At 56.8% G+C, this 22,836-nt stretch overlaps 3 protein-coding genes across 5 annotated transcripts; 1 reads left to right on the forward strand and 2 right to left on the reverse strand.

Moving 5' to 3' along the window:
- Positions 1–186: 186 nt before the first annotated feature.
- On the reverse strand, positions 187–6,197 carry MAP3K12 (mitogen-activated protein kinase kinase kinase 12; the record flags this gene model as incomplete). 2 transcript variants are annotated; one of them, XM_082850293.1, is made up of 14 exons in its annotated part: positions 187–285; positions 688–961; positions 1,053–1,123; positions 1,322–1,946; positions 2,142–2,279; positions 2,403–2,519; positions 2,643–2,752; positions 3,000–3,108; positions 3,845–4,003; positions 4,172–4,330; positions 4,611–4,802; positions 4,968–5,151; positions 5,753–5,961; positions 6,061–6,197. In XM_082850293.1, the coding sequence occupies 14 exons, from the start codon at positions 6,195–6,197 to the stop codon at positions 187–189; spliced, it is 2,583 nt and encodes an 860-aa protein (XP_082706419.1). The 2 variants fall into 2 exon arrangements, with proteins under 2 accessions (XP_082706419.1, XP_082706418.1); XM_082850292.1 differs by having other exon boundaries at positions 5,753–6,197.
- Positions 6,198–16,138: 9,941 nt separating this feature from the next.
- On the forward strand, positions 16,139–21,517 carry TARBP2 (TARBP2 subunit of RISC loading complex). Of its 2 annotated transcripts, none has more exons than XM_082849440.1 (9): positions 16,139–16,600; positions 17,148–17,317; positions 18,137–18,239; positions 18,840–18,935; positions 19,494–19,566; positions 19,786–19,903; positions 20,194–20,321; positions 20,752–20,953; positions 21,110–21,517. In XM_082849440.1, the coding sequence occupies exons 1-9, from the start codon at positions 16,548–16,550 to the stop codon at positions 21,265–21,267; spliced, it is 1,101 nt and encodes a 366-aa protein (XP_082705566.1). In that variant the 5' UTR covers positions 16,139–16,547; the 3' UTR covers positions 21,268–21,517. The 2 variants fall into 2 exon arrangements, with proteins under 2 accessions (XP_082705566.1, XP_082705567.1); XM_082849441.1 differs by lacking the exon at positions 16,139–16,600 and adding an exon at positions 16,789–16,848.
- Positions 21,518–21,882: 365 nt separating this feature from the next.
- NPFF (neuropeptide FF-amide peptide precursor) lies at positions 21,883–22,540 on the reverse strand (the record flags this gene model as incomplete). Its single annotated transcript, XM_082849857.1, has 3 exons — positions 21,883–21,976; positions 22,089–22,210; positions 22,439–22,540. 3 exons carry the CDS (start codon positions 22,538–22,540, stop codon positions 21,883–21,885), a joined length of 318 nt encoding a protein of 105 aa, XP_082705983.1.
- Positions 22,541–22,836: the final 296 nt, after the last annotated feature.

The following is a 22,836-nucleotide window of genomic DNA, read 5'->3' on the forward strand; positions in this document are numbered from 1 at the left end:
CTAGGGCAGTACTTGTCTTTCATTTCCACAGCTGCCAGTGTCCCTAGAGTTTATCAGGTGACTTGGTCAGGGGTCAGTCTCCCTTGAGCCAGACTTAGGCTGGGATAGCCCTGTCTTTGTTGATTATGTGGCGCATATATATTACTTATATAAATATTTCTCTATGTACAAGGATAAGAGTGGCTTTCATGGAGGGAGGGAGGCTGGGGGCCGCAAGGCTTCACCACTGTTGGCATTTTCCAGTTCAGTGCTGTCACAGTCTGAGTCCTCAGAGTTGGGAGGGCCCTGTGAAGAAGAGCAGAAAGGCAGTGATGTGCGGCTCAGCATCTCTTGGCAAATAGATTCCTTCAGGATCCTTCACTGTGGTCTTTGTAGTTGCAGGTTTAGAGGTTTTACTGTCTCCCGATTTCAGTTGCTCAGGCCATTCTCCAAGGCACCAGACTTCTAGTTTCAGGATTCCTCCCTGGCTGCAATTTATAGGTACTGTGCACGCAACCTTGCTAGGTACTCTAGATCTCCCAAATTCTACCATGTGGATATTTGCTCTTTAGTACGGGAGGAAACAGCTTCAGATACAGAGTGACACAGGGGCGAAGTACCTATCTTTCTGGCCTCTGCATCTGTCTCCCCAGCAGCTCTCAAATGACTGGACATCTGCTCCCTGTCCAGTACCTGGTTGCGACTCACCTGTTCCCCTCTGAGTAGGTTGTGGTGTGGGATGGGCAAGGAGCTGGGTTCCCGGCCAGTAACCACCTCTGAGGAAGGTGGGTCCAGTGGGATTTCTGAGCCCTGGGAGCACATGTCATCAGACCGCTCATCTGGCCGCTCATCAGTGTTCGTACTGCCAACTTCAGGTGTGCCACTGGGGGAAGGCTCACTAGCTGTGCCCTCCTCCCCATCTGACGGATTCTCTGAGCTGAAGGTAGATAGCGACTGGCGCATGTTCAGGCCCTGAGACCACCTGTATGTTGGGCAGACCAGGATTATAGCTTGACTACACCTTGCAGTTCAGAAAGCAAAGAATGCCATTATCTCCTGATTGCATCACTCACCTCTGGCTTGAGGTCAGCTCTACTTCACTGTCCACTTCTCCTTCCTCTTCCTCTGATGAGATTCCACGTTTCTGCAGGAGAGATGAGCAGACTGGTCAAAGGGGGAAGAGGTCATCAAGGACCCAGGATAAGGAAACATGGTTTTAAAGGGTTAAGTTGGGAATGGCTTAAGATCAAGAACCTAACGTGGGAGGTAAATTAAGGACTTGCACCGCACCCCATGGAGAAGAAGGAAAGGGGAAGAGCTCAGGAACCATTCCATACTTTACCTGACTTCGGGTGACAGCAGCCCTGTACAGCAGTGCAGCTGGGGTCAAGTGCTGGGACCCAGCCCGGCTTCCTCCCCGTCCCGCCGTCCCTTCCCTTCCAGTTCCCAGCAGCCCTACACCGTCACCAGGCCCTACTGGTGGAGGTGGCTCCCCTTTGGCTCCCCCTGGTGAATCCGGGCTGGTGGAGCCGGGTGCCGAGCCCTCACTTGGCGGGGTGTCACCCCGGGCTGGAGGTGGTGAGCCAGGGTCCCCAGCTCCCCCTGTAGCCCCCCGGCCCCGGGCTCCCAATGCCGCTGACAGCAGGTCGGGGGACGATGAAGACATCTTTCGGAGCAGGAGGTCATGGTGGAGCCCACGGAGGGCTGGAGGGCAGGCTTCCCAGGCTGAGGGTCCCCCTCCTAGCCCCACTGGGCTTCCTGGTCCCCCAGGTTCATGGGGTGGAACAACTGCACGAAGCCCGGGCAGGTCCCCGCAGCTGCCCTTGGCGCTGGCCTTGCGGTGACGGGTCTTGCCACGGCGACTCCGTCCTGGTGAGGGGGGGCCCTTAGCACACCCAGGAAGCCCCACCCCACTCAGGGCTGCATCTAGCTTGGGTAGCAAAGACTCAGTCTTGAGGATATCTGGCCTGGTGGGAGAGGGAAAGTGCAAGTTGGAGATTAACAAATTTATCACATGAAAGCACTCCCTAACCTCAGGCAGTACAAGGCACCTCTCTCCCATCTCAGTATCCGTCTTCCTGGCATCCTTGAGCCCTACTCCTGCCTCTCCAGCATCCCCCTTGCCATTCACAAGCGATGGCACTTGTAAACTCTGGTGCTACCTTTTGCTGTGGGGTGACAGCTTCTGTGGGACATTCCTCTTCTTGATGAGCTTCTCCATTGTGTTCCCGTGCAGGAGGCCTCGGGAAGGGTGTGACTTCAGCAGACCTGGGCACCTCCGCTCTAAAGCTTGCTCCCTCCTAAAGACAAAACACGTTAGCTGGGCGTGGGACCAGGAATGGGGGCCGAGGCTCAGTAGGATCTCCAAGTCAGGCACAGCTCCAGGAAGATGGGATTTGGTGTATGAGGGTGTGTGTGATTACCTGAGTAGCTCCCGTTCCTTCAGCTCCAGCTGCAACATGAGGGCATTAAGTTCCATGTACAGGTTGTTGGCTCTCTCCAGCTTCCGCTCATAGTGTTCCCTGATGTCCAAGGCGTGTCTGAAATGGGCAGAAAGGTCCCCGAGGTGAGCTGGCTTCACCCGGTGCCATAGTTTATCCCAGTCTCTGGGAACTGGTCTGCAGGCCCTGCTATTGGTGAAATCACCTTCCCAAAACACACACCTGAGCTCCTCCCGTCTCCGCATCACCAGCTCTTCTTCTAGGCGGTGCAGACAGGTCCCTTCTGACTTAATTTTTTCAAAATGCAGCTTTACCTCTTCACGCCACTCTGCCTGGGGGTGGAGAGAAAATTAGGGGTGAGACCTGTAGAAAGCCTTCGCAGGTGCCTGCACTGCTGCACACTGTGTGTGTTGGAGCAGACAGGAGTGGGGCACAGGATCAACCAAGACCAGGTCTCAGTCCTTCAAGAGCTAATCTGTCCATCCCCAGCCACCCTTCTTCCCAGCCTCCCCTCAAAGGACACCATTACCCCTGCAAAGAGAGGGAGCTAAGGTATTCGTTTTCCTCCCCACAGCACACCTGGGACTTAAAGTAAGTCTCCTGGGGTGTGGAGAGTACATCGGCTGAGGCGATGTCCAGATGCAGCAGGATCTGTCGGAATGATGGACGATTTCGTGGTTTGCTGTTCCTGGAGGAAGTGGAGTCATGGGAGAGAAAGGAATTGCAGGGAGGTCCAGAAAGGAACTAGAGCATCCTTTCCCAAAGGGTGTCCTGGAGAATCCAACTCTACAATGATTCTGTGACAAAACTCCCTGGTCAACTATCTAGGAAATGTTACAGGCCATCTGTTAGCATATCAAAGTCCTGCAGTAAGGAAACCTATTTAATCCCATTTTCCAACTTGTTTGCCAAAACAAACCTTTTTGAGTAACTCCATTAAAAGAAACACATTTGGGGAAATGCTTAGCCAAAGATTAGAAATCTCCCACCTTCCTCCATGGTCTAGGTTCCAAACAAGGGTCCAGGGCCTCCCGCGTTCTATGACAGTCGATACTTGAGGCTCAACCAGCCATGCTCAGCGGCTGTGCTGGTCCTTCACAGGCGCTTCATAGCCACCCTCTATATCAGATACTGTTGTCCCCATTTTGCAGATAAGGAAACAGGTTCAGAGGGAACACTGCTTGCCCAAAGTCACACACAGTTTGTGCGCCCCTACAGACTATTGGTCAGCCCAATTTCTCTCCGTTCTTTATCCTAGTCCCCTTGATACACACTCTGAGTCCTGGGGTCTTTCTTGGAGAGCCATATTTGGAAGCTCTTTCCCCTTTCCCTGTTCAGGATTCTGGGCCTGGATGCCCAGGTCCTGGGTGCTGGCTAACCGTCAGCCACCTCCCTTGCTTCCAGCTTGGCCAGGTGGTCCTTACCAGCACTGACGAAGCAGGATTTTGAAGCCGTCTGGGCAGCTGGAGGGCACAGGCAGATGGAGACTGTTGCTTCCCACACCCCAGATGATGGCTGAGGAATCTACGTCTTTGTAGGGGATCTCACCAGTCAGCAGTTCCCATAGCACCACACCAAAGGACCTAGGGATAAGAGGGGACATCACTTGGGGGGGTCTTCCTCCAGAGGCCCTGCAGGTTACCGCAGGCTTGTCTCACTTCTCACTTGTACTCAGGCCCTGGAAGAACCCCCCACCCCGCCAGGTCTCATGCTGGCTGCCTGCTATTCTCAGTCCTCAGCCTGGCCCTCACCAGATGTCGACCTTCTCAGACACGGGCTCGTTGCGGATCACTTCAGGGGCCATCCAGGCTACTGTCCCTGCAAAGGACATCTTGGTGCTCTTGTCACTCAGCTCCTTGGAAGTGCCAAAATCGGAGATCTTCACCACATCGTCGTACGTGATGAGCATGCTGGTAAAGAGTGTAGTCAGCTGGGGCCCGGGCCCCTCCACGCACCTCATCTAGCTGCAGCAACTCTACCTTTCTGTTTGAAGTCATCTGGGACACCCAGAAACGGGGGGCTTACCACAGCCCTCTTGAGATAGGGCTATCACTTGGGAGGGGTTTCTGAGATGGCCACATGGACTTTAGGACAGGGTCTGAAAGCAGGGAGATGGCCACACTGACCTGGGTGGGGACACCTACAGGAGACCGTGCACAGTAGCTTCTCCCTGCTCGCTTGCTTACTCACTTGGGGGACTTGAGGTCTCGGTGGATAATCTTGTGCAGGTGCAGGTAGTTCATGCCGCCGGCAATGCCCATGGACCAGTCAACCAGCAAGGAGGGGGTGACAGGGCGGCCAGCCCGCAGCACCTCATACAGCTGGCCCTGAGCGCAGAACTCCATAAGGATGCAGTAGCAGGGAGCCTGGGTACATACACCCCTGGGAGCCAAACACAGTGGCATGAAGGGCTCAGCCAGCCCAGCATCCACTTGGTTCACACCTGGCACCCCCATTCCCACCCACGCCATTCTGGCACCCGCTGCAGGAAGGGTGCGGTAGATCCCTGCCCTCAAAAGAGAACCCCGGCCCCGCCCCAGACCTTACTTGAAGGTGATGATGTTAGGGTGCTTCAGCTTTCGCAGGTGCTTGATGTCAGTCTCCTTCAGGTCCCGTACCTTCTTCACAGCCACCTCCTCCCCATGGAAGCGCCCCAGGAAGACGGCGCCCTGGGCCCCTGAGCCCACCCACTGCAGGTCCAGGATTTCCTCAAAGGGGACCTCCCAAAGGTCTGTGGACAGGAGGCACAGTGCCACAGGCTCAGAGAGCCACACCTGGGGCCTTGGGGTGGTCAGGCTCAGGGAAAAGCATTGGGTTGGCTGAGATGACTCAAGGAGGGTGAGGCAGAAAAGTAGCTAAAATGGGCTGAGAAGATGAGGGGACAGGAAGGAAATGAAGGGGTGGTCTAAAAAGAAACTGGGGGGACTTCCCTGGTGTCATGGTGGTTAAGAATCTGCCTGCCAATGCAGGGGACACAGTTCGAGCCCCGGTCCGGGAAGATCCTACATGCTGCGGAGCAACTAAGCCCGTGCACCACAACTACTGAAGCCCACGTGCCTAGAGCCCGTGCTCCGCAACGAGAAGCCACAGCAACGAGAAGCCCGCTCGCCGCAACTAGAGAAAGCCCGCGCACAGCAACGAAGACCCAACGCAGCCCAAAATAAATTAATTAATAAATTAAAAAAAAAAATGGGGAGTCAGTGGCTGATGGACAAATAAGGGGCTGGGCTCTGGGGAGAGAAAAGGATCATCAGGCAACTTAGGTGGGGCTGTCCAAACGGATGTCAGGCTCAGGGAGATGGGGAGAGGGTCTCCTTGAGGACACGGCCTACCTTCCTGCTGCTGTTTGTGCTCCGTGGAATAGGCCTTCCCAATCATGGTCCAGACAGGGCGCAGGCAGCCGAAGAGGCCTTCCAGGAAGCCGCTGCCGCTCTGGCACTGTAGTCGCACCTCATCTGCTCGAACTCTGGACGCCCGACTCTCAGGGGACCCAGTGGCTCCCCCTGGGCCCCCAGCATCCTGCTCGTGCAGCTGCAGGACACTGTTGGCAAAAGGCTCAGGGGGCGGCTCTCCACCTGGGGAGGGGCTGGGCCCGCCCCCGCCCTGCCCCCCGAGCGGCACTACATCTCGGAGTACACACTGGGTAGGCGTCAGGTCCTTCTCGGGGGTGCAGTCGGAAGTGTCTGGGTCCAGCTTGCGCATGGACGCCTCGCTTAGGGTGGACACGAAACCCCCAAAGGAAGGGGAGGGTGTGCGGGTCTCATGGAGGCAGGCCATGGCCTCTGGGCCCCGGTGTAGTGGTGAGCGGTGGGCCCTGTGGGAAAAAGGAGGACGGGCCGTCAAAGCCGCAGGTGCCCCAGCTCAGGAGGCTCGCCCTAGAGGCAGAGGTGTGGGGTGGGGAGCTGGGCTCACAAGAGCCTCCTGGAAGTAACACTTGAACCTCACCCTCAGGTACCTATCCCCCTCCAAGCTTCCCCTGGGATCCATCTTGGGAAACATAAGCTTCCTCTCAAGCATCTATTAGTGACACAAGTCTTCCTTAGGTATACAGGCAACATACCTAAGTACCATTCTCAGGTAAATACAGGTAACAGCCCTGCTCAGGTACATACTGGTAAGGTACGTCCCAAACCCAAGTAAGGTAATAGACTAGTTCCCTTCTCCCTGTAAGATTACTGTAATTTACCTCTGGAGCACATATTTCTTTCACTTGAGGCTCACATGCACACACGTGTCATATAAGGGTCCTTCGGATATACACATTTTGAGTCTCAACCTTAGGCACACAACAGTAACACTCTCACGCCTCCCTCACATTGAAGCACACACAGGTGACACTGCTAGGACTCGGCGCCGCTCAGGCACTCTCACATGACATTCCGGGGCCTCACACTCATGTACTTGATACATGACTCTGCTGAGAGTCTTATCCTAAGGCATATTCAGGGCTCACATCTGAGTCTCCCTCTCGGGTGCGCACACGTACACACCTGGGCCTCTCCGAGGTAAGTGACGGCTGTAACCAATGAGCTCCATTATCTGCCCAGCACAGACGAGGGAAAAAGGCAGAACCGTCCAAGGAGGATGCAGAAACTGTCAGGACAAGCTGTAGCCTAGTGCTTCACCCCCCTTAGCCCTCCCATCAGTCCCACTGCTCCCCCAGGGTTCAGTTAGAGAAGGCCCTGTCTCCTTTCCTCTTTCTCCATTGCCCTCTCCCGCACTCCCCAAACCAAGATCCAGCTTTCCAAACAATAGAGATTTGTCCCAGTTCATAGCTGGGTGCTATCTATAAAGCAGCTATTACAAAATCTGAATCCTAGCTTTGCCTCTGTCGCTTACTGGCTGCGTGACCTCAGGCAAGCTGTAGTTGAGCCTCCATTTCTCCAACTGTACAAAGGAATAAACTAGCTATCACTCAGGCACAGCGAATTCTTCAACCTATACCAATCTTGTCCCAAGCCTGACACCAGAAGTCATCTGGTCTCCCATTTCCCTCCACATCTAGTCAGTTACCAGATCATCCTGAGGTGTAGGGATTCTTGAGGCCAGCCGTCCTCTCTAACTATTCAGCATAGTAGGGTCCCTCCTTAACCACCTGCATCGGAGCCTCTGAATCACGACTGGAGAGGGGTGGCAGGAATCTACAATAAAAAGGGCTCACTGGGTGGGGATGCACCTCTGATTGTCTCAGCTCTTGTAACTCTTGATTTCCAGGCCTCTCAAAGACCTTTTCAGTGGGCAGGTGTGGGGTTTGCCTGGGTGAGTGTTTAACAAGCACCCCAGTTGATTCTTATTATGCCTGGCACATTCGAATAGCCCTGACCCAGTGCCTTTCTAGTCTCTCTTCTCTAGTTCCATGTTACTGCCTTAATTCAGGCCTCATTAGCTGTGTCAGCTGGCCCAGGACAACTGCCCCTTAAATGGTCTCCAAGTTCTTCTAAGGCTCCCCCCACCCCATTCTCCACCTAGCCTTTAGAAGGATCTTTCTAAAGCACAAATTGGCCAGCACCCCTCCTCTCCAACCCCTCTAGTAGCCCCCACTTGGTCCTGCAGCCTCACCTCCATGCTCTTGGCCCCTCCCCAGCCTCGTCTCCCACTGCTGTTGGTACCCAGGCCATAATGGACAGAGCCTGTTACCAAGCTACATCAGGCGTTTGGGCCAGGGCACCTAATGAGAATGCTAACACTTATGGAAAGCTTACCATGTATGCTAGCCTCTGTTATAGGTGCATTGGCTTATTAAATCCTAAAAACTCTAAGTTAGGCATCCTTACACCCATTTGTCAGAGGTAGCAGAGGTCTTAAATAACCTGCCCAAGGTGCTGTTAGCTAGGAAGAGGCTCAAGCTCTGTGCTCAGCCTGGAAGGCGCTTCTCAAGCCCCATCTGTTGTTTTCCAAGTCTCACTTCATCCTGGAAGTCTTCTTCCCTGTCCCCGCTGCTCTGAGTTACTGTCCCTTCTGGGCTGGCACAGCCCTCTGTGCTTCCTCCATCATGGCTCCCATTATCCTGGAGACACAGTGCGGTCGAGGGGGCGTCCGGCTCCTCCGAGAGCCTGTACTCCTGAGAGTGACGATGTCGCACGGGATCCCAAGGCTTCGAACAGCACCCGGCGAGCAGGAAGGTGTCCAGTAAGTCCACTGCCCTACACACCCCAGAGGATCGTCCTATGGGCCAGACGTACACTACGCGTGCATTAGCTCCCTCACTCCTCAGAACCACCCAGGGAAGGAGGTATTATCATTGGTCCCTTTATATTCTTGAGAAAACTGAGGCTCAGAAAGCTGAAATCCCAGCCTCCGAATCCCCAACATATCCCGCGAGATAACGGCGGCTTCAAGAGGTGAGATGCACGTAGTAAGGCAAATGACAGGCCAAGCAACGTGCCAATTCGCCGGAGAACGGCCGCGGGAGGACCCGAGGGCTTTCGCCTGCGCCCCTCACGCTGGGCGTCCCTTCCGGACCACTGAGAACGAAGGCCGGGGCTCCCGGCGCTCCGCCCGGGTGGGCCTGCAGGGAGGGCTAGCGGGACTGGGGCGCTCCGGCTGCTTGAAGCCAGAGTGAGGGCCGTTCGAAGCGGAGAGGAAGGGGTTACGGCCCCAGCGCCCCCTCCCGCTTCCCGACCTCCTTCCCGGCCGTCACGTGGCTTGGGGCTGGGGGCGGGGGCCCGGCGGCAGGAGGAGGGGGTCCGGGCGGGGAAGGGGAGGGGACGCAGCGGGTTGGGGGAAGCGCTGGGCGCTGCGGCGTAACCATGACGACTGGGCCCGAGGCGGCGCGTGAAGTCACCGGGACAAGATTAGCCCGGAGTCACGTGAGCGGCGATCGCGGGGGTGGGGCCCCGCCCCTGACCCGGGCTGGCCCACGTGCTGGTTGCGGGCTGGCAGGCGGGGACCTCGGACCCCACCGGCTGACCGCCTCTGCGTCCCCTCCTCCCCATGCCGACCCCCGTCCCCGCGTGCATTGGAGGGAGAGCCGGTGGTGGTGAAGAGAGGGGACTTGGGTTGACTTTGGGGGTGCGGTGCCACAGAGAAAGCAGGAAATGGTAAGACAGGGAGACTGGACACGCGAAAGGGCGACAGGCACGGCCAGAGAAGGAGAGCCTACCTAGTTGAGAGAAAGACCGAACAGCGTAAAGCACAGGGAGAGACACTCCTAAGAAGGATGGACTGAAAAACTGATTTTGAAAAGCAGAGGACACTGAGTAAAAGGAGCTGAAAGGGGATTGAAAAACAGATCATCTGTGCCCTCCCCGATTCATTTCCTATTTAGAAGCTGAGCTCTGAGTAGGCACAACACCTGGCTTTTTAAAGGAATTTTTCAGCCTTCACCTGGTGTTTGGCAACCTGGAGCCTTAGGCATAGAGAGGGTGACACGCTCTGAGACACTTGCAGCCAAGGCTCCCTCCAGTTCCCCTGGCCTCCCCAGGGGCCCCTCCAGTATCCAGGGCCAGCAGCTGGGGAGAGGGAGAGAAGCCATTTCACCTGTTTGTCATTTCGGGCAGTGGAAGTAGCTGAAGAAATAGGAGATGGGACCTAAGGAAAGGGAGGGAACCCAGCCACGCTCAGTCCACCCCTCCCTGTTCTCAGGCTAATGACAGCTCTTCCAGATTGACCTGAAGGAGTGTGTGTGTGTATTGGGGGTGGGGGGGTGGGGGTGGAGCTGAGGCCCCAGGAGATTATAGTAAACTGGAGATTCCTCTCTCCCAACACACACTCTCTCTGTGTCCTTTATCTCTGACCTGCCAGCTGTGTCCCACTGCCCCCCACCTGGGCCTTGGCGCCAGGGCTTTGCGGCGGGGGGAGGGGATATCATGGCTAGGAACCCCTGCCCCAGACATTTGGTCACCCTAGGGGAGGGATGTCTCCCTGGCCATCAATTATGCAGAGCATGGGGGAAGGGCAGGGATGTGACAGGAGGGGCTGGATATCTCTGTCAGTCATTCTGTCAACCATATTTACCGAAAGGTCACTGTGCAGAACTCGGCTCCAGATTGGGTGAGGGGAGAGAGCGGTCCCTAAACTATGCATCTTCCAGGGGAAGCCGCTCTTTGGACACCCCAGGAAGCCCCAATTCAGTTTCAGCTACCAGGTTCTCTGTTTGCTGGTGGTTCCCTCCAGGTGGCTGTAGGGGTGGAGTGTGGGCAGGGAGTACCCCACACCCCTTTCATTCCTCCTCCCAGGTTCTCCTGCCTGAGATGCTGGAGGCCTGTGGCAAAGCAACCCATTACATCGTTTCTCACTCCTGTTCTAACAGCAGAATCTCAATGCCAAGCTGCTTGTCTGGCTGTCTTGGGGGCTCAGTTGAGAGGCCAGGCCATCTGTCTAAGTCTTGGGCTCTCACACTGAGCACTCGCCACTGTCTTGGACCCTATTTTGCACTCAGGAAAGGAAGATTCCCCTTCTCTCCTAACTGGGGGAGGAGGGGATGTCTTCACACAGAAAGGAGACCCAAGACTTGGGAATGGTAGTTCCACCAATCCAGGCTTTGAGATCCTGAGAGAGTAAAGGACTCTAACCCCTCCTGGCCAAGGCTCCCGGCCAATGGCTGCAGCTTGTTTTTGTTTTGCTTTTTACAGGATCCATGGTCCTGGCCCCAGGGTTGTTCTCAGATGGAAAGAACTACAGCTTTTCTGTTACGCCCTCATAAGGGGGGAATGCCTTCCCCTGAGAGCCTGGGCAAAACTGGAGATCACCCCTAACTCCAGGCCCCCAGCCTCACACAGGTCCAGCCCTGAGAACCCTAGCCGCCACCGCCTCTTCCTCCAGTAGTGTGGGCAGTGAAGGGGCTGGGAGAGAGGGGCGCAGTACTGTTTAGGAAAAAAGAACCAGCTTTGGATTTGGAGAGATCAGAACTAAAACCTCATATTGCCGTGAATTAGTTCAAGGAACGTAATCCCTCCGAGGCTCCCAACCCTACCTTATGGGATGGTGAGGGTTAAGTAAGATGATGTGGGGAATGCCATGAGCACAGTGCCGGGGCTCCGGCTTTGTCTTTCTGGTTGGCTGGACACCAGGTCTTTCTCTGTGGATTCTGGAGAGGCCATCTCTTCTGTCTGACCAGAAGGGAGACCAGAACCTTCTACTTCCCCAGGACAAATCTTGATTTCATGTCCCAGGGGAACCATGTCACAATGGCAGCGGTGTGCTAGAGGCCCCTGTCCTTCCTTCGCAAATCCTTATATCCCACCTCCTCTGGACTGAGGGGGAAGGCCTAATTCCCTGTACCCTGTCCTCACCCCCTGGCCATCGTGGCCCAGGATCACCCCGCAGCCCTACCCGTTAAGGTTTGAGGGGAAGGCGAGGGTAGGAGCAAGGTATGATGGGTCACAGGGGTCCCTGATACTTAGGACCTCAGGTGCACCTGGAAGAAGTTCAGCGTATTTTAACAAATTGTTCCTGAGCCGTATGTGCATTTAAAAAGATCTGGAAGGGGCTTCCCTGGTGGCACAGTGGTTGAGAGTCCGCCTGCCGATGCAGGGGACACAGGTTCGTGCCCCGGTCTGGGAGGATCCCACATGCCGCGGAGCGGCTAGGCCCGTGAGCCATGGCCGCTGAGCCTGCGCATCCAGAGCCTGTGCTCCGCAACGGGAGAGGCCACAACGGTGAGAGCCCCGTGTAACGCCAAAAAAAAAAAAAAAAAAAGATCTGGAAGGATAGAAACCAATGTGTAACCATTTCTAAGTAGGTGGAATTGTGGGTATTTTTATTAAGAAATTAAAAAATCTATTTTAAACTGAAAAAGAAGAAATGAAAATTACAGAGTGCCTATATCCATTCCTGTCACCTAGCCTTGGACAGTGAGCTAGGGAGGAAGGGTGGATGGCCTGAGAAGCAGAGAGGCTTTGCTTGAGGTCCTGTCTCTGCTCCTGAGCAGCTGGGCGACCTGGAGTATGAGACTTCTTAACAAACCTCAGTTTCTTCATCTCTAAATGGGGACAGTGGCAATGCAGGATATTATGTGGGTAATAACATAGGCTCTGGGTCAGATACACCTGGTTCAAATCCTAAACTCTGTTGCCACATACTGATTTTTTGATTTTGAACAGATTCCTTAACTTCTTTACGTTTCAGTTTCCTCATCCCTAAAATAGAAATGATGATTATTCTACCTCTCAGTATTGTTATAAGCAGTATTGAGATACTCCACATAAAGTTCCTGGCCTGGTACCTGGTACACAGGAAGCTCCCTATAAACATTAGCACATGGAAAGCGCCTAACAAGCAGTAGTAGATTTTTATAAACGTGTGTCCCTCCCCTTCTTTCCGTTGTCTCCGCAAAGCAAGAGGCAGCAGAGATGGTATAGGTGGAAAGGGAGCTGGATAAACACAAGGGATAAAAAGGAGAGTGAAGAAAGAAGGAACCAAAGGAAAAGGGCTCTATCCTGGAGGATCCTTCTTCTCCTGTGGAATAGCGCGCCCCTGCCGCCTCGTCACCCTTCCCCAACACAGCTGCCCCTAGTTCTCCCGGGAGCAAACTAGTGTCTGTAGCCAGCCCATCAGTGAAGCCCCCGTGTCCCCTGCTGGCGTCATCTCCACATTCTCCTTGTTCTGCCTCGACGGGGACTCCTGAAGGGGTTGATTCCCTAATCCCTTCTTTCTCCCAGACCAGCAGGGCTAGGTGGGACTGCACGTGATGAGCCATTGGGCGAGTCCAGGCTGGTGGGTGGTAGAATTTAGGGTCCTCTTCCTGGCAGAGCCAGAGCAGCACATCACCTCAGGGGGAAGGACCCAGAAACAGCAGTCAGTTTTTAGAGGGGTTTTGCCATCCTTAGCCGTAAGGACAACCAGAAAGTCCTGAGCCACTTCCTTAGGTAAACTTCTTGCCTCCCCTGCCCATACTTGGGTTGAATTAGGGGAAGGATATTTAGTGGTTCGTTTTCACATGTGCTGGGGTTACTGTATCACACCATTGGTCTTCCAAGCATTGCCTCAGTCCCCACAGTGAGTGAGTAGATGGGTGGCAGGCTGGAGAGGGCAGAAGTTTTTTCCTCCCTTAAGTGTGAGATAAGAGGGAGCAGAGGCCCTAAAGCTCAGAGGAACTTCAGTGCCTGGACGGGAAGACGCGGGGCGTACGCAGGCCCTTTCCTTCCTGAATCCCTCCTACTTGCCTTCCCTAGACATGACCCTCTGGCTGAAAAATCAGAGCTCCCAGAGCCATGGAGTCCATTCTGTGAGTTGGAAGGGAAACTGTGTTTAGAGGGAGGCACTGACTGTGGCTTGAGATGATTCTGTGTTGGACCTCGTGTGCACCCCTTCCTGGTTGAGGGCTGCTGACCCACTCTCCTCCCAAGAGGGAGCAGGTGAAGGAGCTAAAAGGTGGGACTCTTCCCTCAATTCTAAGGGATACCCCACTATTTCCTTCCACTGTCTGTAGAGCCTCTGACCCTTTCTCTTCCCTCCCCTTAGCCACGGCCATGGTTGTAGGAGTTTTAACTCTGTGGAAAGGATTCCTGCTTATTTCTAAGCCAAGGAGTTTGAGGAGTGTGTAGGGAAAAGGGAGGAGGTTCATGAAAGGCCTGGGCTGGGGAAGTGGGTTAGGGGAGCCAGAGGCGATGGAGAGACCGAGGAGGGAGAAAGCCACGTAAGAACGGGGCAGGGGAGAATGACCATCACCTGGGCATCCAGGAACAGGTGCTCTTGCCTATAATCCTCAGGTGCAGCCTGCTAAGTGTGTGTGTGTAGGGGGAGGGGGGTGAGGGGCACATGAGGCCTTGTCCTTCCTTTCCTGCCCTGAGGGGGCCCAAACTCTTCCTCCTCCTTCCCTCTCCCCCCTCCTGAGGGTGAGTGGGAGGAGAGGAGGATGTTCCCTTGCCCCCTGTCCTTTACGTCCGTCCCCCAATCGTGCCCCCACCCCCACCCCACACACTCCTTTCCAGCTCTGGAGGCCCTTCGCCTCCAAGCTGGCCGCGGCGTCCCTCCGCTCGGTTCCCCTCCTTCCCATCCCCACAGGCGTCGGGTCCAGGTCCCCAGTTCCTCCATCCCCACGGTCTCAGCATCCCCGCGCCACCCTCGCCGCACCCCGCCACATCTACCTCCCGACCCTCCCTCGGCACCCGGACCCCAGGACCCAGACCCACCCCTGCCCCCGACCCTCCACAACTCGGCCCGGCTCTCACCTCGGGGGCTCCGCGGCCGCAGCACAAAAGGCGGCGCTGCTGCAGCTCGGCTCCGGATGCTGCTCCCGCCTCCTCCTCCTTCTCCTCCTCCTTCCCTCCTCCCCCCGCTGCCCTCGACCGGACCAGGGGCGCTGTCACAGGCGATGCTCGTACGGTGTCCGGGTGCACGGGTGTCAGCCCCAGCTTTCTCCCCCCACCCCCCGACCCCAAGCCCCGTCCTCACTCGGCTTGAACTCCCGCTCCTTCCAAGGCCCCCGCCCCGGGCCCCCCGGGACGGACACGCCCTGAACGGGGGATGCTGCGCTGGAGCCGCGGCCTCTTAAAGGAGCCTGCTGCTGCCATCAGGCACGTTCCAGGCTCGTCCCTGGTCGTCCGGGCCCCGCACCTCCCTGCTGGCGGGGACCTGGAGCGATCCCACCCCCGGCCTTAAGCCGACTCTGTAGGAGCCCACTATGCTGGTCTTATAAGCTCCCTCCTATACCCTGAGACAGCAGCCCCTCAGGTGGGACCCCCTCCACCCCCCAGCATCGTTCCCCCTGTCAAAGGATCTTGGCCTGTCTTCTTTCCTCTAATTGTCACAACTCCAGTTCCACACAGCTGGAATCCACTCAGCTCAATGCCCCGTCCCCGTCCAGTGTTCCTGGATGACCCCTTGTTATTATTCCAAGATTCCTCTGGACCTCCACCCCCGCACAGAGAAGCCCATCTCTTCCCTGATCCATTCCCAGAACACTCATTAGAGTCAGACATTTTTCGTGATCTCTTTCTCTCCAAGGTCACAAGATTTTCCCTACATCTTTCAGGCCAGTGGCTGTGAGACCTTGGCGAAGAGGGAATGGAGCTCTGGGACCCAAAACTACGCGTTCTGCTCCGCACACAGATTAGTTGATTAGTCTTAAGAGGCCAGAATCCTCTCTTTAGCTGAGAGACCCAAGACCCACGGCAGAGGGAATGAGACCACTGTGTGCCTTAGTCCTACTAATCCTGTTGTCCCACTATAGCCTGATTCTCAGGCACCAGAGGGGGGTCTCCTGGCGTAGGGGAACCAGCTACAGAAAGGTGTCGGGCCATTCTAAAAAGGCTTTGGAAAAGCGGAAACCGACAGGCTGCAGGGCAGAATTAAGGGGAAGGGAGGTGAAGGACAACCTAGGAAAAAGAAGCAGGTTCTGTGAGACGAAGGCCCGAGAGCTAGGGGCTTAGGCCAAAGGCTGAGCGGTAACTGAGACTGAGATGGGCTAGGATTTACAACTGCCCCGCTGCCCTGAGGGGCAAAGGATAGTGCCCTCCCGCGTCCAGGCAGGGCCCACCCTCCCAGAGTGCAGAGTCAGGAACCGACAGCCGCCTTGCACCTGGGCCAATCACAACCTTTTCTCAGAAAGAGGCGGGATCAAGGGGGTTGACTCTTCCCTTGTCCCCGCCCCTCTAGGTGAAGTAACCAGTCGCAATCCTCCTAGAGTAAGCGAGCGCAGTCGGGAATAACCAATTACGCCGCGAAACTTTTCGTGCACGTTTGACCCTGCCCCTCCAGCTGCGACAAAGATGGCGCGCAAGCTCCTGGGTTCTGTAGTTTTCAAGGGACCCGAAGGCCCCCAGTCTCGAGTTCGCCCTTACCGCCCCGCCCCTAGACGCTTCCACTCTGCTAGTACGCACGCCCAGAGCCCCAGCCCTGAGGCTAGGAAACGCGGAAGGAAGGAGGCGGGGCGATATTAAAAACAAAAAACAAAAAACAAAAAACCACCCTCAGCTCGGGAGGCGACAGTGGATGAGTCCGCTCCTCCCAGAAGGCGGTGCTGCCTGCCCGGGCAAACCACGCGGAGGGTTGTGGGGCGGATAGCTCCCCTCCTGATGGAGACTCTTAGAGTCGGGTGGGCGGGGGACTCCATATCCCAGCATGCTCCGCGGCAGGCCCGACCGGCCGCGACTCGGGGCTTGGCCCCGGCCCTAGCTCGTCGGCGGTGTATTGGGGCGCGTGGAGGCTGCAGTCACGGTGGCGCCCGCAGAGACGGAGGAGGGAATGAGTGAAGAGGAGCAGGGCTCCGGCATTACCACGGGCTGCGGGCTGCCCAGGTGAGCCGCCTAGTACCGATCCCTGCAGGGCGCATAACTTGGCACGGTGCGGAGGGAGTAGCGTCGCGGCCCCAGCATGCACCTGGCCTGAGGGTTGTTCCCGGCAAGCACTGGGGTAGTGGGCCGTGATTCCCGGCATGCACCCCGGCAGTGGCCACAGCCTCCAGCATTAGCTAGTTCGGGGTTGGCCCGGTTCCCAGACTGCACTGGGGCGTTGGGCTTTATGCCCCCGACATTCAGTGCATTTGGTGGGTACTGGGGACCTGGCCTGCACTGTGTCAGGGGACATGCACTTCCAAACTGCACTGGGGTACAGGATCCCTCGCCTTAACTAAGACAAGGAACAGTGCTTTCCCCGCTTGCCCTGGGGCAGTGGACCCTGCTTTCCCAGCCTGCACCTCTACTCCACACTGAACCCAGCCGGTGGCTGCCTAAGGTCCCCTGGACCCTATGTCCCCCGTAGTGTGCCTGGATCTGATATGGCAGTGCTTGGCCAGGTGGGTGCAGAGAGGGGAGGTGTGATGAGGGTTTGTGCCCTTCCCCCCAGTATAGAGCAAATGCTGGCAGCCAACCCGGGCAAGACCCCGATCAGCCTTCTGCAGGAGTATGGGACCAGAATAGGGAAGACGCCCGTGTACGACCTTCTCAAAGCCGAGGGCCAAGCCCACCAGCCTAATTTCACCTTCCGGGTCACCGTTGGCGACACCAGCTGCACTGGTGAGGAAGGCTTGGACAGCCTGGCTGGGGTGTGCATTCACAGGGCCCCATTGGCTTTATTGCTTGGAATCTATTCACGTCCTTTTCTCCAAGACCAGTGAGGGCAGGAGAGATTTCAGGGGGAAAATCCCTGACTGGGTTAGGAGCACAGGTCTGTGAGGAGGTGGGTAGGACTCGGGAGAGTTAGAGAAGCAAAGCCGCGCTGCCACAGTGACCCGGCAGATCGTTGTTATCCTGCAGGAAGAAGTAAGAGGAGATAAATCGAAATCTCAGTGCAGCATTTGGGGGAGTGAGTGCCCGCTGTGCTGGACTCTGCTCCAGGTGCTTAATCAAGTTCACACTTACCTTAAACCGTGGTCGGATCCAGTTGATGTAGGTGGTAGTATCCTCATGTTGAATCTGAGGAAACCGAGGCTCAGAGAGATTCAATGACTGGGGCAAGGTCACATGCCTAGTAGGTGGCAGAGCCAGGTTTTGCCTCTAGAGCCTGCACTCTTTCTATTTTTCCAGCCAGCTCTATTTATTGAGAGGAAAGAAAGTGCTTCCCAGAGGAAAGTGAGGCAGAGAAAGAACCTCCAGACAAAGTGTCTGACCTCAGGAGGAGTTCTGCCCGGCATGGCTTGATTTGGGGAACTCATGGAAAGATAAGGGCCCTTCATTACAGCAGTTAGCGTGAACACTTCCAGTCTTGGGCAGGGGGAGGTTGATGAGAGGGGGCTTGGTTGACTCCTTCTGGCTGTGAGGAGAGAGGCTGTGGGATGCTGGTTTCTCTTCTGTCCTTCCAGTGACCTCCAGTATTGCCCACACCCCCTCTCTCAGGTCAGGGCCCCAGCAAGAAGGCAGCCAAGCACAAGGCAGCCGAGGTGGCCCTCAAACACCTCAAAGGGGGGAGCATGCTGGAGCCGGCCCTGGAGGACAGCAGGTGAGGGAGGTACAGCCAAGGCATCCTAGAGGCTCTGTCAGGAACCCAGGCCCCTGCACCTGCCCCTCTGCCCCGTAGGCTTGGCCTCGTGACACTGAACCACGCTGACTTGACCTCTTCCTGAGAGCTTCCTCTGGAACCCGAGCAGGATGCTTCCAGGGCTCCTGCTGCTGTGAAGGATTCTGGGGGGCAATGGCCAGCCCCAGTGAGGGGTTATGGCTGTGGTTTGGGGCCCAGGTTGGGGCCTGGGGAGGGGGAGGGGTGGAGGCTGAGGCTGGAGGGAGCTGCTCCCCAACATACTTCCCCTCTCCAGCAAGATGGCATATTCCGTCTTCCACATTCAGGTTGGTGTTTGTTGCTCCCGTGGTTCTTGGGTAGGAAGAGACCCTCCTCCCGCTTTTCTTAGTCTTTTTGATCAAGTGTTTGGCAGCAAAAGATCTCAGGAGGAACTGGTGGTTGAGCTTCCCTGAGTTTTTGTCTCTAGTGGGAAGAGATTTTCTTAGGGGATGGGCAGGTCAGGAGGACCTGGGTCCCACACCCTTTATTCCCCACCCCCACCCCACGTGGGTGTGAATCAAAGGCCCCCTTCCCCTCGGGAAGTTCTTTTTCTCCCCTAGACTCTTCACTGCCTGAGGACGTGCCGGTGTTTACAGCTGCAGCGGCTGCTACTCCTGTTTCATCTGCTGTCCCAACCAGGTATCTTGTGTTTCCTGCCTGCCCTGGGGGGGCGGGAAGGGGTCCTGGCTCCTGGCCCCTAGCCCTTGCACCCAGGCTGGTCAGGCATGAGGAAGTCTGAGTGTAAACAGAGGATGGAATAGTTGGGGACCAGAGTTTGAAGAATTTGCACCAGCTGGTAAGCTCCTGAGATGGGAGGTAATTTATAATTTTTCAGTAGCCACATGGTTGATGTTAAAGGTCTTGCAGGCCCCATTTTCTTCTGAGTTGGCCATATGATGGCCCTGTGTTTGAGTCCCATCAGGTGCTTCTGGGGACTGGACATACACCCCTCTCCACTGTCCTGGCGAGGCGACAGTCAAGTGTTCCGGAAAATCGAAATGGGCCTGGGAGCTGGAGGAGACCTTGCTGGGGTGGGAGGGGCAAGAAAGCCGGCTTGACGTTTGGAGAGACAGCTGCCTGCCTGGTGGGGAGTAGGGAGATGGCAGTGGGGGAAACCAGAGCAGGGCTTAGGACTCATGGGTAGCTGCCGAAGGAGCCAGCCCCCTCAGCTTTGGCCCTGGGCCCTTTTTCCTTCAGGAGCCCCCCCATGGAGGTGCAGCCCCCTGTCTCCCCTCAGCAGTCTGAGTGCAACCCCGTTGGTGCTTTGCAGGTGTGTCCCCATCCTCATTTCCCATGCATGCCTGTCTTCCCTTGTACCAGGGGCCATGGGGGTAGCTGATGTGGGGCTGTTACCTTGTTCTGAGGGCTTCTCCCACCCCTCCTTTATTCCTTCTTTAACTCCGAGTCTGAGGCTTCCAGGGTGGGAGGGGGAGAGGATGTGAGGACTCTTTTCTCACTGTCTTGTGCACCCTTGTTTCTCCCTTCCAAGGAACTGGTGGTGCAGAAAGGCTGGCGGTTGCCTGAGTACACAGTGACCCAGGAGTCTGGACCAGCCCACCGCAAAGAGTTTACCATGACCTGCCGGGTGGAGCGTTTCATTGAGATTGGTAACTGGGCGGAGGGGAGTTCCTGTAGCTACTGTCCATCCCGCAGCACCCCAGCCACAGCCACAGGCAGCTCCCAGCCTCTCTCTGCTTTCCTGGCGGAGACCCCCAGCTTGGCTCCTTCCTGCTAGCTTTCTCCTTGCACCCTGTTCTGCCCTCCTCTTTTGGCCGGCTAGGTTCTCGGACGCGTAGCAGCAGGTCCTGAGCTCCTCTTTTCAGTTGACATCCCCTGAGCGGGTGGAAGCACGGCGTCTATTGGGAACCATGATTCAGCAACCCTCTCCCCCTTGCAGGCAGTGGCACTTCCAAAAAGCTGGCAAAGCGCAATGCAGCGGCCAAAATGCTGCTTCGCGTGCACACGGTGCCTCTGGATGCGCGGGAGGGGAGTGAGGCGGAGCCTGAGGACGATCACTTTTCCCTCGTGAGTGCCTTGTGGGCCGGGCCCCGGGCTCCGTCCCCCACGCGGGGGCCGGGCACTGGGGGCTCGGGTCTGTGACCTGCAAGTGAGCCTCTCGGGGTCCCAGGGCTGCTTCCGCCCTTTCTCCTACCAGACCCAGGGTTTCTTGGGCCCCCTCTCGGCCTCAGCTATAGGCCTGCATGGTGAGTGCGCTGGGGGAGGGAGCTGGCCCAGGGCAGGGGCCCTGTAGGCTTCTGTTACTGGAATGAGGAAGGCTGCCTGGCCATCCGGTCCACGGTCTAATAGCTAGAGGTGGCCACACAGGGACTGACTGGAGGAGGCAATGGGAGGAAGCGTCCTTTGGGCTTTTCTCTCCTTGGACATAGGATGTCTGTTAAATGATTGGGTCTCAGAGTCCCTGGCTGCATCCTTCTTCCTGTCCCCATCTTGTCAGGGTGTGGGCTCCCGTCTAGATGGACTTCGGAACCGGGGCCCAGGCTGCACCTGGGATTCTCTGCGGAATTCGGTGGGAGAGAAGATCCTGTCCCTGCGCAGCTGCTCCGCGGGCTCCCTGGGCGCTCTGGGCTCTGCTTGCTGCAGTGTCCTCAGCGAGCTCTCTGAGGAGCAGGCCTTCCACGTCAGCTACCTGGATATTGGTATGGCTACTGGGGGGCCGGGGGATGGTGGGACTGGACCAGAGCAAGTATGGATGGGAGTAAGGGTTCGGGAGCGCATGGTGATGACATGGACACCCCCTTCCCGGTGCTGCCTTCCTGCCTAGCACTGCCTCCCTCTTCTCTCTTGGTCTGCAGAGGAGTTGAGCCTCAGTGGGCTCTGCCAGTGCCTGGTGGAGCTGTCCACACAGCCGGCCACCGTGTGTCACGGCTCTGCAACTACCAGGGAGGCAGCCCGAGGCGAGGCTGCGCGCCGCGCCCTGCAGTACCTCAAGATCATGGCGGGCAGCAAATAAAGCCCCGGCTGGACTCGTGGACATTCGTCCTTTGCTCCCTGCTCTTCCTGCCCCCGGCCCGTGCATCTGCCCAGCTCTGGTACCCCCTGGAGGTGCCACCTCTACCTCTGACACAGACTGCCTGCCTGCAGGCTGAGGAGGGCACAGGGCCAGAAACCAGGGGCCTCAGCTGGCCCGGGTTCTGTCCTCACGTAACTGGTAATGACGAAGGGGAATGAAATCGGGAGCTCTCCACTAAGAGCCTCAAATAAACGTGCTGCTTTTTGGATTCTTAAACCCTGCTCTGTTTCCCTGAGTAGTCGGTGGCAGAGGTTAGCACCAGGTTACTTCCCCTGGTGTGCCTCCCCACTTTGCTCCCCACAGGTCCCCATGTTTGCCTTTCCGGTGGCAGGAGGTTGGGTGCACTGACCTCTGGGAACTCCATCGCCTGTTCCTGGAGAGCTTGGTTTGGCAGAGACGGAGGGGGCTGTGGTTCTTGTCTTGGGACTCCCTCCTGGTCCTCTGTCTCATACAGACAGACACGCACACTGATTCAGAAGCCAGACAGCTTTATTTGGGGGGACACGTGGCACTTTCGGGTGTGGGCCTTGCATGCAAACATCAAAGGATGGCATGTCACTTCTTCCCAAAGCGCTGAGGGGCAGCCAGGCTCCAGAATGGGGAGCTCAGCCTTTCGTCGCTCCAGGAGCCCCGGGTGTTTCTGCCAAACCTTAGGAGAGATCCATCTTCAGCTGTAGGCCCTTCCAGTGCCCCCCTTCCCTGCTGCCCTCCCGCCCCTCTCACTCTGGCCCTTGCCTTGCCCATGTCCCTCTTAGACTCACCTCTGGGGCTGAAACAGGAAGGCTGGACTCCGGCTGGGTCTCTGCATGGCCTGGAGCAGGGAGCGCAAGAGTGCCCCGGGGGTCTGGGCATCCTGCAGTGGGCGAGCGCCACGGTCTTCCTCCTGTGGTACAGGGGCATCCGGGAAGGAAGATGGGCTAAGGCCTTGGGCATTTAGGTCACGAGGGGAAGGGAGTGGCTTCCAGGGGCAAGTTGTAGGAGGCTAAGGAGTCATTTTCTCAGATGTGAGGACCCAGTGACCCTGGCAGCCAAGGAGTATTTGAACCTGGAGTACAATTCTCAAGCTGAGGTACAGGAAAATGGTGACAAGGGGGTGGGCATGCTGACTTACCGTGAAGCTCTGGTCTCCTTCATCCCGGCCCCCTGGTCCTTCAGCGCGGCCCCAGTCTGTTACTAACAGCAGCAGCAGCACTGCTGCCCGTCTGGAGTCCATGCTGCCATCTGCCTTCCTTTGGCCACACCCGCCTCTTATACCTGCTGTCCCCGTTCCTCACCCCCGACAGCAGCCTGAGGGGGAATCTAGAGCAGGCAGTGGAAAGGCACGGCGCCATGAAGAGCCGTCTGGGACCCCCCGCCCCAGCCCCGCTTCCCTCTGGCCCCCGTGGGACTTCCAGCTCTCAGCCTCCGGCCCCAGCCCCTAAGCCTGGAGTTATAGACTTTATTAGATGCATAAATCCTGTCTCCAGAGCTCAAGAAGCATCATTAATTGCAGATGCTTTGTCAGAGCCA

This window comes from Leucopleurus acutus (assembly GCF_964270905.1).
Source record: "Leucopleurus acutus genome assembly, chromosome: 11".
NCBI classification, from domain to species: Eukaryota; Metazoa; Chordata; class Mammalia; order Artiodactyla; family Delphinidae; genus Leucopleurus; species Leucopleurus acutus.

Excerpts from the sequence above, each read along its gene's own strand:
- TARBP2 (XM_082849440.1), top strand. The coding sequence starts at position 16,548 with ATGAGTGAAGAGGAGCAGGGCTCCGGCATTACCACGGGCTGCGGGCTG. Across the intron at positions 16,601-17,147 it reads ACGGGCTGCGGGCTGCCCAG|TATAGAGCAAATGCTGGCAG; the intron begins GTGAGCCGCCTA and ends CCTTCCCCCCAG. Across the intron at positions 19,567-19,785 it reads ACCCCGTTGGTGCTTTGCAG|GAACTGGTGGTGCAGAAAGG; the intron begins GTGTGTCCCCAT and ends CTCCCTTCCAAG.